Source organism: Ammospiza caudacuta, chromosome 28 (genome assembly GCF_027887145.1).
Source record: "Ammospiza caudacuta isolate bAmmCau1 chromosome 28, bAmmCau1.pri, whole genome shotgun sequence".
In the NCBI taxonomy this organism is placed as follows: domain Eukaryota; kingdom Metazoa; phylum Chordata; class Aves; order Passeriformes; family Passerellidae; genus Ammospiza; species Ammospiza caudacuta.
In genome coordinates this window covers 1,813,909-1,824,326 of record NC_080620.1, presented here as the reverse complement: position 1 = coordinate 1,824,326, position 10,418 = coordinate 1,813,909, and the positions used below count along the sequence as shown (strand labels likewise).

Genomic DNA, 10,418 nt, shown 5'->3' with positions numbered 1-10,418 from the left:
TTGTCCCCAGGGCCTGGCATTTAGGAGCTGGAACATCCCAGTGGGATCCTGCTCTCCCTGCTCAGTGCTCCAAAACTCTCTGGTTGTCCTTGTCCCCAGGGCCTGGCATGGGGAGCATCCCAATAGGATCCTGCTCTCCCTGCTCAGTGCTCCAAAACTCTCTGGTTGTCCTTGTCCCCAGGGCCTGGCCTTTGGGAGCATCCCAATAGGATCCCACTGTCCCTGCTCAGTGCTCCAAAAGTCTCTGGCTGTCCTTGTCCCCAGGGCCTGGCATTGGTGCCAGCATGGCTGAGCAGGACCCAGCCCCAGGCTGCCCCCGTGGGAAGCAGCAGCAGCCAGGTCAGTGTGATTTGGGTGTGGTTTGGGGATTTTGCTGCTCTCAGATGGTTCGTGAGGGAGCTGAGTGTGGGACACGGGTGGGGAATGGGGAAGGAGAAGGTCTGGGGTGAGCAGGGGCAGGGCTGGGAGCAGGGCTGGGGTGGGCCCTGCTTGGAGGGTCTGCACTGGAGTGGCACAAACAGAACTGGGAGAGGAATGAGCAGAACCCCAAAGGCTGGGGGCTCACCCTGCAGGGCCTGAGCCCTCTGTGAGCCAAACCCTGAGCCCAAGGGGTGACCCTGAACCTCGGGGGAGGTGTGGGCAGCACCCCTGCAGCTCTGGAATGTTCTGCTCTCTGTGTCCCCTGTCACTGACCCCGATCCCAGCTGTGCCTGCAGCTCCCAAGGTCCCCAGGAGCCACCCCAGCCATGGCCACCATGGGTCCCTGTGCCCTGGGCTGGCTCCCAGGGGGACTGGGGGATGGATGTCCCTTTGCTCTTCCAGCTTTCACCTGGGAGGTGAGAGCCAATGACCGCAGCTACCACAGGCAGGTCAGGAAGAAATTTGCCTTCTGCCTGAGCAAGAGGAAATACTCGGTGAGCCAGGCTGGTCCTGGGCTTCCCTTCCCTTCCCTTCCCTTCCCTTCCCTTCCCTTCCCTTCCCTTCCCTTCCCTTCCCTTCCCTTCCCTTCCCTTCCCGAAAGTGCAACATTAGTGGTGCTCCGTGTGAGGAGAAAAAATTATTAAAAGAATATATTATAAAAATAATAATATTAAAATAATAGAAAATTAAAACAATATTTTAAAATTATATAAAAATAAATAATAATAATAAATATTTACTACTATTAAAATGAAAATAATATAAAAATAAAACAATATATTAAAAATAAAAATATATTAAATAATAATAGTAATCATCAATATATACAATACTTTTAAAATAGAAATAATGTTAAAATATAATAAAATATATTAAATAAGAATTTAAAAAATATTAAGAAATATCTATAATATGATTAATATAATATAATATAATATAATCAAAAGATATGAAATCATAATTTTAAAATTAATATATAATACTTTAATAATATAATAATTATCTATATATAATATAATATAATATAATATAATATAAATAATTTTAAATTAATATATAAAATAATATATATTATATATAATAATTAAATAAAAATAATACAAAAATGAAATAATATATTAAAATAAAAATATATGAAATAATAATTTAAAATTTATTAATAAATATATAATACAATTAAAATAAAAATACTGTTAAAATAAATTAATCTATTAAAATAGAAGTTATTAATATAAAATGTATAATAATATTAAAATTAAAATAATTTTAAAATATAACTAGAATATTCATTATTAATAAATTGAATAATAAATAATACAAATTTAATTAATTAGATAATGAAGATAATAAAATTTTAAAATAATAATAGTAAAAATTAAGTAAGATTTATTAATAATAAATATTTTTTAAATATAACTTATTGATTATAGTAATAATGATAATAATAATAACAATGATGGTGGTGATGATAATAGTGGTGATGATGATGATGATAATTATTATTATTATTTTAGAAATCAACATTTTCCCTTATGGCTTTGATAATTTTTGAAGGCATCTTTTGTTCTGTGGGAAATCCCAAGAACACCAGAATGCTCTGGCATTTGCAGAGCAGGCCCCTGATTTCGGTGCCCCCTGTCCCCAGGGCAATGCCATCAGGACAGCCAAGTACAGCCTGCTCACCTTCCTGCCCCTGAACCTCTACGAGCAGTTCCACCGCATGGCCAACGTCTACTTCGTCTTCGTCATCCTCCTCCAGGTGGGCACAGGCACCCCGGGGGTACTGGAACATGAACAATTGTTTTGTTGTGATTTCAGGGTTTACCCCAGAACCTCAGGTCCCTCCCTGATAATTCCCTCCCAGGTGTGTCAGTCCCCTCTCCTTCCCCCTCCCAGCACTGTCAGTCCTGGCATTCCAGATTGGCAGATCCAAAGGATGCCCTCTATCCCTGGGGGCATTGGGGCCATCCAGGTGTCCTTTGTCCCTTTGTCCCTCCTCTCCTGTCCCTGGCTGGTGGCTCCCTGCCCCTTCCCTGCCCCTCTCCCCGGGGTTAAAGGAGCAGCAACCACGGGCTCAGGGAGTTCTGTTGGAGCTGCTGCTGCATTCAGAGGCCTGTGGGCCAGAATAAAGCTCTGGATGCAAACCCTCCATCAGAACTGACTCCTTTCCTTCACCTTCACCTTAAAGCTTCTCCACACAGGGAAACCTGAGGAGCAGTGTTGCAACCCAGGAAATTCCTCTGGCTGCCCGGAAGGACTCGAGACCCTGCCCAGGGGGCTCAGAGACCTTGGCACAGAACCCAAGACCACCATGCCTTTGATTTTGACCCATGGAAAAACAATTACCAACCTTTATATGAAGAATTACAAGTCAAGAAGGTTTAAGTAGAATAATAGTTTGAATCTCCCAATCCCTTGATGTTCTTCTGGAATTCCAGGATTGACAGACAGTGCTGGGAGGGGTCAGGGAGGGGAAAGGAGGGAGGATTGACACACCTGGGAGGGAATCTTCAGGGGAGGGACTTGAGATTCTGGAGTAAACCCTGAAATCACAACACAACGGGTGTATGCCAGGGCTCTGCCCACACAGCGCTCTCTGCAGCTCAGGGCAGGGAATCCGGGCTGAAAGGTTCCCCAGGAGCTTTTCTGTGGTGTTCAGCATCTTTCAGGAACTTTCTGAGGGGTTTAACCTGTGTTCAGTGTGATTAATTTAAATTAAAGTCTCCTTAAGAAGGACGTGGAGCTGCTAGAGCCAGGCCAGAGGAGACCGCAGAGATGCTCCAGGCCTCCAGCTGGGAGCCCGTCTTCTGGTTTTATTTCTCTCCTCCAAAGTTTTGATTTCTTCTTTCAGTTTTCTTCTCTTTCTTCTCCTCCTTTCCCCTTCGTGTCTTGGTTTAACTTCTAACCCTGGAGCCCCTCTGCCCTGGCACAGCTGGGCCTGCTCACCTGGACAGGAGAAGGCTCCAGGGACAGCTCAGAGCCCCTTTTGGGGCCTGAAGGGGCTCCAGGAGAGCTGCAGAGGGACTGGGGACAAGGCCTGCAGGGACAGGACCCAGGGAATGGCTCCCACTGCCACAGGGCAGGGCTGGGTGGGAGATTGGGAATCAGGAATTGTTCCCTGTGAGGGTGGGCAGGCCCTGGCACAGGGTGCCCAGAGCAGCTGTGGCTGCCCCTGGATCCCTGGCAGTGCCCAAGGCCAGGCTGGACAGGGCTTGGAGCAGCCTGGGACAGTGGGAGGTGTCCCTGCCATGGCAGGGGTGAGATGAGATGGGATTTAAGGTCCCTCCCAGCCCAAATCTTTCCTTGATTCTCTAAAATGGGTTTGGTTCCCATGGTGCTGAAGCTCAGATTGACCACACCAAACCAGAAATTCATCCCTCCAAAGTCACAGACCCAGGAGCATTTCACACCTCAAAAAGAGGTGAAAGCCCAGCACAAAAGGTGTCTGTAGCAGAGATGTTGATTTGGGGATCCTGAGATGAATCCTGCCAGCCAGAGAGTCACTCAGTCACCTCAAGAGCCCCAGGGTGGGACAGGAGCTGTGCCAGTGCTGTAAAATCCTCATTCTCCAGACTTTCCCTGAGATCTCCACGCTGCCCTGGTACACCCTGCTGTTCCCCCTGAGCTGCCTCCTCATCATCCGGGGGCTGCGAGACCTCATCGATGACATTGTGAGTGTGGGGTGGCCCTGGGGACAGGGGCAGGGAGGGGAACAGCAGGGCTGAGGGGCTCAGGGGCTGCTGCCCTGAGGGATCCCCTACTCCACCACATCCACACATGGTTTTATTTTCCCTTGGGTAAGATGTCTCACCCTGGCTGTTTCCCTTGGGGTCCAGACTCTCATTCCTGTCACCTTTAATACCTTGACCATGGGCTGGAGTGCCCAGAATCACCTGGGGGGGGGGGATTCAGCCTCTTTATCCATCAGAACAAACCTTCCTATGGCTCAGAATGCAGCTCTGGGGTGAGGAGGGAGGTGGTGGCATCAGGGGGGTGTTTTTGTGGGACACCACAGCCTGGCATTGCCCATTGCCACCCCTTGGTCTGTCTGTCTGTCCTGTGCAGGGCCGTCACCGCAGTGACAGGAGCATCAACAGCAGGCCCTGTGAGATCCTGGCTGGGAGCAGGTGAGGGGCTCTGGGGGCTGTGCCTGTGTCACACCCAGAACATCTGTGCTCCCATTGAGTGAGAGGTTAGAACCCTTGAGCAGCTGAGGAGGGTTTGGTGGGACTGTCCTGGGCTCTGCAAGCTCCCATCACCTCCCAAAACGTGCCACAGGTCCTCCTGTGGGATTGGTGATGTTCCAGGCATGGGCAGCAGGTTTAGAAATGCCCCAGTTTGCTGAGATGTGCTGGGGGAGGCATTCCTTGGCCACAGAATTCCTCCAGGCCAATACATCCAACCCATGGACATGTGTCCCTGCCCAGCACTGCTCCAGGGAAAGATGTGTTCAGGGTGCTGAGAGCCCCTGTCACCTGTGGAGACAGGGACATGGATGTGACACATGGCTCCTGTGCCACCCTCAGAGAGCCTTCCTCCCCTCTCATCCCTCTGGAGGTGGCACAAGGGCCTGGAGACCTAAATCCTGCAGGAATTCAGGACAGGCATTGGCTGGAACACCCCCAGCCCTCAGTCCCACAGCTCTGCAGGGACACAGAGTTGTCCCCTGGGTGTCCCCACAGGTTCTGCTGGCGGCAGTGGCGCGACATCTGCGTCGGGGACATCGTGCGGCTGCGCAAGGACAGCGTCGTCCCGGTGAGGGGGACCAGAGCTGGCTGTGCCCTGGGGACAACGGGGACCAGGGGCTCATCCTGCTGCTCTCTCCCCCTTTTCTGCTCCTCAAGGCTGATCTGCTCCTGCTGTGCAGCTCCGAGCCCAGCAGCCTGTGCTATGTGGAGACCGCGGACATTGATGGGTGAGGAGAGCACAGGGACAGGGACAGGACAGGGACAGGACAGGGACAGGAACCCTTTTGGCCATGGGGGTGATGCCTTGAGGAGCTGGAACAGAGGCTGGATGGAGTTCAGAGAAATAAAGTGGATATTTATTGCAGTGCCTTCCAAGGCCACACTCTGGTAGTGGCACAGTTGTGGCTCTGCCCAGGTGGCTCCAAGATGGGAGCAAAAAGCGCTTGGCCACAAGATCTCACATTTTTATACGTTTTAGTCCATTTGCATATAGGAATTAACTATTGTCCAATTGTTCATTGTCCAGTTAACAACAACTGTATTGTTAATTGTCCAATTAACAGCTTCAAATGATGAAGTTTCATCCTCCTTGCTTGCTTGCCTGCCCTCCTCTTTTCACGTTGTTTGTGCTTTGGGCCTGAAGTTTGAGGGGATTGTCCTTGAGTCTGCAGATGGAATAGGATTGTTTTGTCTTCACCAGCCTGTGAAAAGATCCTACTATAAATCCTATATATATATGTATATATATATATACCCTATATAAAGGAGATTTTTATATGCCTATATATATCCTATATATCCTATATATATATATATATATATAGGGTGGATATAGGAGTTAGGATTATATACAGGATGGATAAAGGAGGTATATCTAGGATATATATATATATAAAAGATATATATATTTATAGGATATATATATATAGGATATAGGATATATATAGAATATAAGATACATATATAGGATATATATAGGCTATAGGAGGTGTATATATATATACACACACACACACACACACATATATATGTATTTCCTATATATCCTATATTTATCCTTAATATAAAGCTAAAAGCTGCTCATCAAAACAGAACAGAAAAACTTCAACCTCAAGGTATCAGGGGGACAGGGCCAGAGACCCTGGTCTTGGGGACCCCCCAGCACTGGGAGGGCTCAGTGGAAATCACAGGATGTGGGAGATCCTCCAAAACCCAAACCTGAAGACACCCCAGAAATGCAGATTTAACCCACAAATTTGGAAGCTGGGAGTCCAAAGTCTCTGCTGAGGGTTCTACAGAGCACCTAAGGCTGGTGTCTCCATGTCCCAGCTGCCTCCCAGCCCATCCTCCCTGTGCAGGATGATTTAGGGCAGAGTCCCTGGGCCAGGGCTCTTCCTGCACATGTGGCACAACAGGTCCCTCTCTGGCATTTCACTGCCACCACTTGTGTAATTAGCTGATAATTAATGGCTGTCTCTGTCCCGTGAGCCTGACAGGAGGATGAACGGCTCTGTCACCCCACAGGGTTGTTTTATATTCCTTTCCCTGGCTCCTGCTCACAGGGAAACCAACCTGAAGTTCAGACAGGCCCTTCTGGTGACCCACCAGGAGCTGCAGAGCGAGGAGAGCATGGCTGCCTTTGATGGTGAGTGCTGCCTGGGGGAGGACATGGCCAATCCCACTGGGATGGGATGGGATGGGATGGGATGGGATGGGATGGGATGGGATGGGATGGGATGGGATGGGATGGGATGGGACGGGATGGACCCAGCCTTGGGAATTCTCTGCTCCCATCAGTCCAGCAAGAGGCACCAAAGGCCTCGTGGGAGGCACTTCCCATCACCTCTGTGATGGATCCAGCAGGGTTGGGCACCTTCCCCCTGCCCTGGATCTTGGTTTTCCCACTGGAACCAAGCTCTGGGTGCCCAAACCTGAGCCCAGCCCCTGCTGCTCCTCCTCAGGGAGCAGAACTCCCCTCTCCAAGGCCTTGGGGGTGAAGGGGGTTGTGTTTGTACCTTCTCCTGTGAGGCTCCTGCACTGCCCAACCTCCCAGCACCTCCCTGAGCCTTAATCTGAGCCCTCCAAACCCCACCCGGAGATGCCCTGACAAACCCTGGATCTCCCCAGCAGGCCCTCAGGGTTGGGTTATTCTCAGCTTTTTACAGAGATGGGACAACTGAGAAGTGTTTGAAAAGATTTTATTCCATTTTCAGTCTCGATGAAGGGTGAGACATAAGAGATGTACAACTCTACACCATTCCACCAGAAGCCAACCTATTTTTTGGCTATAATACTTTATAAATCTAGAAAAAAAAAAAAAAAATTTATAATGTTTCATTTTATAATACTTTATTAAAAATAATAAATCTTTACAAATTCTATTTTATAATTTTTATTTTTACATGTTTACATTTTTAATTATTAATTTTATTATAACTAAATTATTAGAAATATTTTAAATAATTAAATTAATTTAATTAATTCAATAATTTAAATTATTAATTTATTTTAAAAATATTAAATTTATTAATAATTTTTACATTGTTCGTTTTCAATTTTTTTACATTTTCATTTTATAATTTTTCATTTTATAATACTTTATAAAAACCAATAAACTTTTATATTTTTATTATATCAAATTCATTTTTACATTATTAATTTTATTAATAATTTTAAAATAATTTTAAATAAAGTATTAAATTTATTAAATTTATTAAGAATTTTTACATTAACAAATTTTTACATTATTAATTTTATTTAAAATTTATTAAATTATTAGTTATTTTAAATAGTTAAAATAAAGTATTAAAATTAATAAATTTATTAAGAATTTTTACATTAACAAATTTTTTACATTATTAATTTCATTTAAAATTTATTAAATTATTAAAATTATTTTAAATAATTAATTAAATTAATTAAAGTATTAAATTTATTAAATTTATTAAGAATTTTTACATTAACAAAATTTTTACATTATTAATTTTATTTAAAATTTATTAAATTATTAGTTATTTTAAATAATTAAATTAAAGTATTAAAATTAATAAATTTAATAAGAAATTTTACATTAACAAGTTTTTTACATTATTAATTTTATTAAAAATTTTTTAACTATTAAAATTATTTAAAATAATTAAATTAAATTAATAAAATTAGAGTATTAAATGTATTAAGAATTTTTACATTAACAAGTTTTTTACATTATTAATTTTATTAAATTTTTTTTTAATTATTAAAATTATTTAAAATAATTAAATTAATTAAATTAAAGTATTAAATTTATTAAATTTATTAAGAATTTTTACATTAACAAATTTTTTACATTTCCATTTTTATAATTTTTCATTTTCTAAACTGTTCATTTTTAACTTTATAACCATTTATAGCTTTTTCAGCCAGTCAGCTTTTGCCACACAACACTTCTAATACTTTTATAGGATATATATACACACATACATACGCTTCCCCAAGCGCACTAGTGTATTTTAATACTAATAACCTATATCATTTCCATTATAAATCAATTTCTCCCACCCGAGCATCCCTGTTTGGGGGGGATGATGGGGCTGGGAGGGGAGGAAGGCTCTCTGTGCCCGCTGACCTTGCCTGTGCAGGGCGGGTGAGGTGCGAGGAGCCCAACAGCCGCCTGCACACCTTCACGGGCACCCTGCGCTGGCGAGGCCGCACGCACGCCCTGGACGGGGACCGGATCCTGCTGCGGGGCTGCCGCGTCCGCAACACGGCCCTGTGCCACGGCCTGGTGCTCTACGCCGGTGAGTGCCCCTGGCGAGCGTCGCTGCCCAGCCGGGAAGGGCAGGAATGACCCGGCAGCACGGCGGCTTTGAGGTGTCCGAGCCGTTCCTATTGGAATAAGATCCCAATATTACCCGGGAGATTGTGCCCGGGCTCGTCTGACCCTTGCTGCTGGGCCAAAGGCGGCAGCTGTGGTGTTTCACCTCAGAGACACTTTTGGCTGGCTGGGTGTCGCAGCTGGGCATTGAAACAAACCCAGGCTTGTAGAAACTCAGTTTACCTCAGGTGGAAAGGCATCAGGCTAAGGTGAAGAGGAAAAGGAGACGGATTCTGTCGGAGGGTTTATATCCAGAGTTTTATTCCATGGTCACAGATGTCTGAATCTTGGTAACAGCTCCAACAGAATGCTGAGCACATGGTTCTGGCTCAATTTAAGCCCAGGGACAGAGGGAGGGAAAGGAACAGGTGAGCACCAACCAGGTGGGAGGAGGAGGGTCTCAGGGGACGAGGGACACCAAGACAGGCCAATGACCCCAGGCCCGAGGGGCATCCTTTGAACTTGACCAACCACACGATGGCCTTGCTGGAATGTTAAGACTGATTGACAGAACAAACTCAGCAAGGGGGTGAGGGGGAAGGGGAAGAAAGGTATTGCCACACCTGGGAAGGGACTAGGAAGTCTAAAATAGGAAATTGCAACACACTGCAACAATTCCAGCGCCGCAGGGCTGTTCCCAGCTGGCACAAGGTGGAGGAGATGCTGCAGGATGTCCTGGTGGGACCAAACCTCTCCTCATCCCAAGTTATCCCCCAGCTGCAGCAGTATTTGGTCCAAAATGTCTTGGGTTTGACATCTTCAGAGAATCCCACACTGGTTTGGGTTGGGAGGGATCTTAAAGCTCATCCAGTGCCAGCCCTGACATGGCAGGGACACCATCCACTGCTCCAGAGAAGCTGCCAAGCAATGGAAATGGTCACAGAACCCCAGATGGTTCAGGTTGGAAGGATCTCAAAGCCCATCCAGTGCCACCCCTGCCATGGCAGGGACACCTTCCACTGTCCCAGGCTGCTCCATGTGACGGCTTTCACGGGGACCTGAGGATGAGGGAAGAGACGAGGATCTGACTCCATGTTTCAGAAGGCTTGATTTATTATTTTATGATATATATTACATTAAAACTATACTAAAAGAATAGAAGAAAGAATTTCATCAGAAGGCTAGCTAAGAATAGAAAAAAAAGGAATGAAAAACAAAGGCTCGGACAGAGAGCCTGAGCCAGCTGACTGTGATTGGCCATTAATTACAAACATCAAACATGAGCCAATCACAGATCCACCTGTTGCATTCCACAGCAGCAGATAATCAATGTTTACATTTTGTTCCTGAGGCCTCTTAGCTTCTCAGGAGGAAAAATCCTAAGGAAAGGATTTTCCATAAAAGATGTCTGTGACAGCTCCAAGCCCTGTCCAGCCTGGCCTTGGGCATTTCCACCCATCCCAGATCCAGCCCACCCAGCTCAGGCCATGGGGAGCTGTGGGGAGAGGAAGGGCTCA

At 45.2% G+C, this 10,418-nt stretch overlaps 1 protein-coding gene across 1 annotated transcript in view; it reads left to right on the top strand.

The window, feature by feature from the left end:
* Nucleotides 1-267: 267 nt before the first annotated feature.
* Nucleotides 268-10,418, top strand: part of ATP8B3 (ATPase phospholipid transporting 8B3) — a 31,040-nt gene continuing 20,889 nt past the window's right edge. The window contains exons 1-9 of the mRNA XM_058821328.1: nt 268-339; nt 823-914; nt 2,066-2,179; nt 3,993-4,091; nt 4,486-4,547; nt 5,103-5,175; nt 5,265-5,335; nt 6,671-6,753; nt 8,726-8,884. Coding sequence (XP_058677311.1) covers nt 285-339; nt 823-914; nt 2,066-2,179; nt 3,993-4,091; nt 4,486-4,547; nt 5,103-5,175; nt 5,265-5,335; nt 6,671-6,753; nt 8,726-8,884 — 808 coding nt within the window. The 5' untranslated portion in view covers nt 268-284. The remainder of the gene's footprint in view (nt 340-822; nt 915-2,065; nt 2,180-3,992; nt 4,092-4,485; nt 4,548-5,102; nt 5,176-5,264; nt 5,336-6,670; nt 6,754-8,725; nt 8,885-10,418) is intronic.